Genomic DNA, 7,726 nt, shown 5'->3' on the forward strand with positions numbered 1-7,726 from the left:
CCCTCCCCCACACTCCTGCCCAGCAGGACTGGAAAGGAAAGTCATGTCTCAGCCCCTTGCTAGGACAGCTGCCCCACTATATGTGGGCAGTGAGAGCTGAAGTTCTCCCTATCTGCTATCAGAAACTCATTAACTGGGTGATTGCTGCTGCTCCATGTCCTGGCCCCTGGCCTGCAGGAATTCCAGGCTCCATGTCACTGCCAATGTGCCTGGATTTGCTCCAGGGGAGGTCAGTGTCCTCCACAGTGACCTTCAGTGCCTGGCATGGACCCTCTGCTTGCTTCCTCCCTCTGCCCCTTTCACTCCTCAATGATTTTAGCTAACGAAATACCTCATTTACAGGTCCCCAATATGAGTTAATTTAGTCACATCTTTATTTCTTCTGACTCCTTAATTAAAGAAAGGATCAACAATGATCCATGGAGTACCACTGGAGCCTCCTGCAAGCTGCCACACAGGGATTTAACTGGTATCTGTGGTCCTTACCAGTCTAACTCCTCCATACACACACTTCCCACATTCCCTGCTCTCCAAGACTCTCCCAAGCATCTCTCAGGACAACAAGGGATCTAGTCCATTGGCAACCATGTCCCTGTCACCTTCTGGTCCTGGTGTTGGACCCTGTGGTGGAACATGCAGTAATGCAGATCCCTAGGCAGATTTGGACAACAAGAAGGTTTTACAGCTCTCCAGAGCTCCTCCAAGGCAGTGGAAATACACTGCCAGGGAACTCAGGGTGGTCAAAGCTCATAGAAGACCACAGAGGGTTGTTTGGGACTTCACACCTCTACACACAACTCTGAGTCTTCAGCTCCTGAGCTAGGACAGCTGCAAAACCATTGTGGGTTGATGGAAACAGAGGGATGCAGTGGGAACTCACCTGTCAGCTGAGCCTCCTGCAATTTTACTCCCATCTGGGGACCAAGAGCACCTCAGAAGGTTCTAAAATAAAGGAACATGAACAGATCGATTTAGTCTTCCCTTTCTCCTTGAATGAAAATCACCATGAGACTTCAAACCCCCCTCCCACCACCACCGTAATGAACTCTCTTCAGAAGAAGAGATGGTAATTACAAGTTTCATTTTAGTGCTGGAAACACCCAGTGCCTTGTTATTTTACACAAAGCAGGTAGTAAATGTAGCAAATGCTTAATTTACAGCTAATTAGAGCTGAACCAAGCAAAGAAACCTTGTTACTGCAGCTTTAATTGGAACCCACCTTGTGTATTCATCTTGCTTTGAGCTCTTATTAAAGCCTTTCTGGTCTAAACTTGAACTTCAAGAACAATTTGCAGAGGAGTTAATAGCAGGAGGATTCCAGACAGTCATGTTTGGGTCAGGAGGACACTCACCTTCTCAAAGTTATGTACATTCCCCTGGAAAATCTTCACACACCTCTCTTTGGGGGCAAAGGGCCGAACATCCCAGATCCGAACTGCAACAGAGCTCAGGGAGTTAGCTGAGGGGGGCAGGGGGAGGTCCTGGAACCCTCCCAGAGCCTATGAGGAGCTTCTAGAACCCTTTATTTGCCTAAGAGAACCTTCTGGGACCTCCTTTTGCCTAGGAGGAGCTTCTGGAACCCTCCCTTTGCCTACAAGAAGTCTCTGGAGACCTCTCTTTGCCCAAGAACAGCCTCTGGAGACTACTCTTTGCCTAAGAGAAGCCTCCCTTTGCCTAAGAAGCAGAGTCCTGCTCATGCTCCCTGTTCTCTCCATGCCTGTGGTCCCCAAAGCCAAAGGAAAGCAGCAGCTTCCCCTGCAGGAAGATTTGCTGTGAGAGGTGAACAGCAGAAATGTGTAACTGCAGCCAGAGCACTGCCAAAAGGAGAGGAAAAACCCAACCCAGATAACCAGGAAGGAGCTACAACCTCCTTCCAGAAGCATTTCCTTCATCCTGACACACTCCATGGGCATAGCTCAAATGGGATCAGCCCCACCGAGCACCCCCAGGCAGGATGGGGTGGGCTGGGCTGTCACCCTGCTGTGTGGACAAGGTTCATCTCAGGAGCCAAACTCCCTGCAGCCCATCCCTACCTCTGGCTCTGGTTTTCCTGCCATAAGCAATTTGAGTAGTTCCTACCACCTCAGGCAGGACATACCTGTGTTGTCCATGGCATTGGAGAGGAGGTAGGAGCCTTCAGAGCTGAGGCTGAGGCCTGTGACTGAGTCTGCATGGCCTCTCATGGTGTAAGTGAGCTTGTTCTGGCGCAGGTCCCACACCTTTCACAACAGATACACAGCCAAAGGTTGGAGCTGCAGCTCCCAAAGCATTTCACAAAGGGACTGATCAGTGACATCAGCTCTGGGTTCCCACTAGTGGGTCTGAAGGCTAAAATGAGGCTGCACTGGATGTGTGTGGTAGGAAGATGGAGTTTGTGCCCTTAGAGGATTTATAACTGAACATGTTCAAGCACTAAAGGGTTAAGTGTCAGCAGCCACATGCAGGATGGACCAGGGGAATGGATTCCTACTGCCAGAGGGCAGGTTAGATGGGATATTGGGAAGGAATTGTTCCCTGTGAGGTGCTGAGACACTGGCACAGGTTGCCCAGAGAAGCTGTGGCTGCTCCATCCCTGGGAGCGCTCCAGGCCAGGTTGGATGAGGCTTAGAACAACCTGGGCTGGTGGAAGGTGTCCCTGCCCATGGCAGGGGGTGGGACTGGATGAGCTTTGAGGTCCCATCCTACCCAAACCATTCCATGATTCCATGAGGTTAACCTCTATGGTTTCCCAGGGTTATATATGGGTAAGGACCTTGATTTAGTGCCCCACAGCTCTGGATCCCATGGAAAGAGAGGAGGTTTAGATTGGATATTAGGAAGAAATTGTTCCCTGTGAGGTGCTGAGACACTGGCATAGGTTGCCCAGAGAAGCTGTGGCTGTTCCATCCCTGGGAGTGTTCCAGGCCAGGTTGGATGGGGCTTGGAGCAGCCTGGGCTAGAGGAAGGTGTCCCTGCCCATGGCAGGGGGTGGAATGAAATGAGCTTTAAGGTCCTTCCAACCCAAACCATCCTGTGATTCTGTGCTCTGGCTACAGCTCCCTCAGCTCCCAAATTCCACAGAGCAGCAGTTGCCCATGATTTCAGGCTGTTCTTTCCCCTGGAGGGGCAGAGGGAGTAGCTCTCCTGTCAGGACCCCACTGAGCAGTGGCTCTCTGACAGGCTCCTCATGCTGAGGGCAGGCTGGAGCCTGAGGACACAGAAACTGCCTGAGCCCCACAGTCCTCAGGAGGAGCTCAGGCACCAGCTGAATGAAACCCTGAGCTCTCTCCTAAATAAGAACTTTCCACACTGGCAGGTGACAGAGTGAGCTGCAAACTGGAGCAGAGGGCACAGAGGGGATGTGTCACCACATTTCCTGGAGTTTACCTCATATATGGCTCTGGAGCCTGTGGGATAGACACAGCCTGCCAGGACAGACAGCATGTGGGTGACAGCAGTGCTGGGCCAGCTGGCCAGAAATGCCAAGGCTGCCAGGCTGTCACGTGGCAACCTCCCTGCAGCAGCTCCCTCCCAGGCTATTGGCCCTGTGACAGCACTGAGGTTGGACACAGCATGTCCACAGGGCTCTTGGGGTGTAAAATACACCAGGAGGCTCCCATGGCTGTCCCTGACCAGGGCAGGGTGTGATGGGGTGGGAAAGGGACACAAGGTCCTACCTTAATGTCGTTGTCGATGCCTCCAGATATGATCTGGTCACTGGTGTCATTGAAAGTCACAGCCAGGACCTGGTAAGTGTTCTGGAATGTCTGGACAGCAGCTTTTTTCCTGATATCCCACAGCTGAAAAGATGGGGAAGTTAGAAAAGGTAGAGAGAAGTTATTTAACAATGTCTACTTATATATTCTGTAGATAAATTATATACACAATGTTATTTGTTATGTACAGTTATGATTACATCTATTAGTAGCTATATAGTACATACACATTAAAACATAACAATATGTACCTCTACTAGGAGATTTCTATAAAAACTGTTCAACCTGCTGTGGTTGGAGCACAGGAATGTGCAGGAGGGAAGAAGGGACCAGGTATTGCTGAAATCTGTGCTTTCTCATGTTTTGTTAAAGTACAACTGCAGCAAAAGTACAACTGAGCAGGTGAATATTCATAACCACACAAAGAATTACAGAAACAAAGGAGCAGTCAAATTTACATTCAATCATCAAGGCTGAAAGACACCTTTAAGTCATCACATCCAACCATCAACCACTGTAACCCCTAAACCACATCACCCAGTGCCAGATCCAGATACCTCTTAAACCCCTCCAGGGCTGGTGACTTTACCACCTCCCTGGGCAATATTCCAGTGCCTGAACACCCTCACAGGGAAACCATTTCTCCTAACATCTCCTCTGACTCTGCCCTGGCTCAGTTCAAGGCCATTCCCTCTAGTGTCCCCCCCCTGCAGCCATGGCAGGAGAGACCTCACCTCACCACAACCTCCTTTCAGGAGGTTGTAAAGAGCCATGAGGTCACCCCTGAGCATCTTTGATTTCACAGAATCATAAAGGTTGGAAGAGATCATCAGTCCTACCATCCACCAGCACTACTAGTGATCCCTAATCCACATCACCCAGTGCCAGATCCAGACACCTCTTAAACCCCCTCCAGGGCTGGTGACTTTACCACCTCCCTGGGCAATATTCCATTCCAATGCCACCCTAACAGGGAAAAATTATTTCTAATATCTACTGTGACTGTCCCCTGTCTCAGCTTGTGGCCATTCCCTTTAGTCCTCTTCCTGTAGCCATGGCAGGAGACAATCTCCTACCACACCACAACTTCCTCTCAGGCAGCTGTAGAGAGCCATGAAGTCACTCCTGAGCCTCTTGGATATCAAGTGTTTTATTTCTGAAGTCAATGAAATACATCCTAGAATCTCCTGAGCTGGAAGTGACTGTCCCCTGTCTCAGCTTGTGGCCATTCCCTTTAGTCCTCTTCCTGTAGCCATGGCAGGAGACAATCTCCTACCACACCACAACTTCCTCTCAGGCAGCTGTAGAGAGCCATGAAGTCACTCCTGAGCCTCTTGGATATCAAGTGTTTTATTTCTGAAGTCAATGAAATACATCCTAGAATCTCCTGAGCTGGAAGGGACCCACAAGGATCATCAAAGTCCAACTCCTTGCTCCATTTTCCAGCTTTTCCTCCTCCTGCCCCCACAGGTGACTGGAACACCTTAACACTTCATTCACGCAACCCTTTCAGTCTGTATTTCTCCCCTCATAACAAAACAAATCCAAATCAGCCCACTGAAATGGGAAGAGCCCAAAAGCCACTTGGAGAGCTCCCAGTTTGCTTCCAGCCTGGCTTTGCCCCCCTGAGACACACTGACCTTGACGGTGCCGTCGTCGCTGCCGGTGCAGACGAGTTGAGGACCTCTGCGTGCAGGATAGCACGAGTTCACGAAGGACGTGTGGCCCTTCAGCCTCTTCACCCTCTCGCCAGTCTCACTGTCCCACACAGCCACTGTTTTGTCTGTGGATGCTGAGAAGAGCATGCTGCAAGGGAGAGGCAGTGTGAGGGGCTCTGCCAATGTTCCTCTCCTCCCACCTTCTGTTCTCAGGGATAGGCAGCACAGTTTCAGGGAGAATTTAGGTTAGAGGTTAGGAGGAGATTTTTGACTGTGAGGGTGGTGAGACACTGGCACAGGTTGCCCAGGGAGGCAACTTCCAACCCTGGAAGTGTTCAAAGTCAGGTTGGCTAAAGCCTTGAGCAACCTGCTCTGCTGGGAGGTGTCCCTGCCCAGGGCAGGGGCTGGGGCTGGGTGATCTCTAAGCTCCATTCCAACCCCTCAACATTTCATGAAACTATGACAAGTCAGTGGGAAAACAATTTCACCCACACACCACGACACAGTTGGTGTTTCAGAGGAGTCTGACTGGCAGTGGAGCAGTTACACTGGACACACTCTCTTTAACCTCCATTTCTAGACACATATAGATCATTTTTCTGCCTTCTCAAACACTGTTTGGGATGAACACAGGAAAACTCAGCAGTAATTGCTCAGATGCAATAGTGGAACAGCCTTTTAAACTAACCAATATCTCCCTTTTTGACTCCCCCTTCCCAGTACCTCCCAGATGATTGTCACTAACTTTCCTGTGAACCTCAAGGCTGAGTCAAGGGCACTGGTGGGTCACAGGTGCCTCCAGAACCTTTGCCCACACTCAAGACAGGCACCATTCCTACCAGGGAAAGCCACACTACGAGGATTCACTGTCCATGGACTGAGCAAGGGGAACAATCCCAGAATCATGAGGTTGGAAAAGACCTCCAAGGTCATCAAGTCCAACCTGTGACTAATCACCACCTCATCAACTACAGCAGAGCACTGAGTGCCGTGTCCAGTCATGTCTTGAACACTTTCAGGGATGGTGACTCCACCACCTCCCTGGGCAGCATATTTCAATGCCTGACAGCCCTTTCCATGAAGAAATTCCTCCTGACGTCCAACCTGAACCTCCCCTGGCTGCACCTCCTGTCAGGGAGTTGGAGAGAGCAATAAGGTCCACCCTCAGCCTCCTTTTCTCCAGGCTGAGCTCCTCCACCTCAGCTGCGTGCTCCAGACCCTTCCCAAGCTCCATGCCCTGAGGTTCAGTGAGGAACACTGAGGCTCTCTGAGCAGCACAAAGTCCCTTCCTTCAGCAAAGGCCAAAGCCACCTGATCTCACCTGCCATCTGTGTTGTAGTGCAGCTCCATGACTGCCCCACTGTGTCCCTTCAGGGTGGCAAAGTTGTCACAGTCCCCATAGACATTCCACAGCACTGGAGGAGAGGAAGGCAGAGGTGAGCACAGGGAACATGGGAACACCTCCCTGCTGTGAATGGAGTCACTCTCTGGGAATTCAGCAAAACTAAGGATGTACATCCTCACTATGGACTCCAATCCAGGGTAATTCATAGCATGAAACATCATGAGAGGCCAAAAAGGACAGAGATTGATTTATGGGGATAAAGGATTGAGATGATTTATGGGTTTAGATCAAGCTGAATTGGTTAAGGAAAATATTAATCTTCACCTCAGCAACACAAAAGCATTAAAAACTGCATTTCTGCAACCTTCTGTCACCTGAGAGACTTGGGGACAGAGCTGAGGGGGCTCTGGGGACACAGGGTGTGCCCAGCAAGGCATTTCCAGCCCCATGGGGATCATGACCTGCCAGAGGAGCTGGTAAAAGCCTCCTGTACCCTCCTGAGGAAACTCTTCATGCTGAGGTCACAGTAAGGAGAGAGCTGAGCTACAACCCCTCAGCACAAGGACCTGAGCCTGTGGGAGCAGCCTTGGGGACAGTGGTGACACTCACAGATGAGCCTGTCGAAGCCAGCAGAGGCCAAGGTGTTGCCATTGGGGTGGAACTTGCAGCAGTAAACCTCTCCCTCGTGCCCTGAGAGCAGCATGATGGGAGCCTGCAGAGAGGAGCAGCGTGGGGGGCCCTGGGGGCAGAGGACACACGGTGAGGGGACAAGAGACAGCACAGGGGACAAAGGTGAGGGGGACAAGGGACATGCCTGAGGCATGGCTGGTTCACCAGACACCGCTACCTGCTCCACCAGACCTTCCCATACCACATCCCAACATTACCCCATGGTTTATTCCCACACACACCCCAGACATATCATCACCTTGTGAGCTTTCCCTCTCCCCTGGCATCCCACCCTGAAGCCCTTCTCCTCACCCATTCAGCCCCCTGGACCTCTTCTCCTTCCCAATCCCATCCCAGAC

General features: G+C 51.0%; 1 protein-coding gene across 1 annotated transcript in view; it reads right to left on the reverse strand.

The window, feature by feature from the left end:
• The window catches only part of SNRNP40 (small nuclear ribonucleoprotein 40kDa (U5)), an 11,995-nt gene extending 4,474 nt beyond the window's left edge, over window positions 1–7,521 (reverse strand). Inside the window, exons 1-7 of the mRNA XM_009083985.1 lie at window positions 7,308–7,521; window positions 6,675–6,768; window positions 5,336–5,501; window positions 3,657–3,779; window positions 2,099–2,219; window positions 1,353–1,435; window positions 881–942 (exon numbers count right to left, since the gene is read on the reverse strand). Of these exons, the coding sequence (XP_009082233.1) occupies window positions 881–942; window positions 1,353–1,435; window positions 2,099–2,219; window positions 3,657–3,779; window positions 5,336–5,501; window positions 6,675–6,768; window positions 7,308–7,521 (863 nt within the window). The remainder of the gene's footprint in view (window positions 1–880; window positions 943–1,352; window positions 1,436–2,098; window positions 2,220–3,656; window positions 3,780–5,335; window positions 5,502–6,674; window positions 6,769–7,307) is intronic.
• Window positions 7,522–7,726: the final 205 nt, after the last annotated feature.

This window comes from Acanthisitta chloris, unplaced genomic scaffold, assembly GCF_000695815.1.
Source record: "Acanthisitta chloris isolate BGI_N310 unplaced genomic scaffold, ASM69581v1 scaffold15881, whole genome shotgun sequence".
NCBI lineage: Eukaryota > Metazoa > Chordata > Aves > Passeriformes > Acanthisittidae > Acanthisitta > Acanthisitta chloris.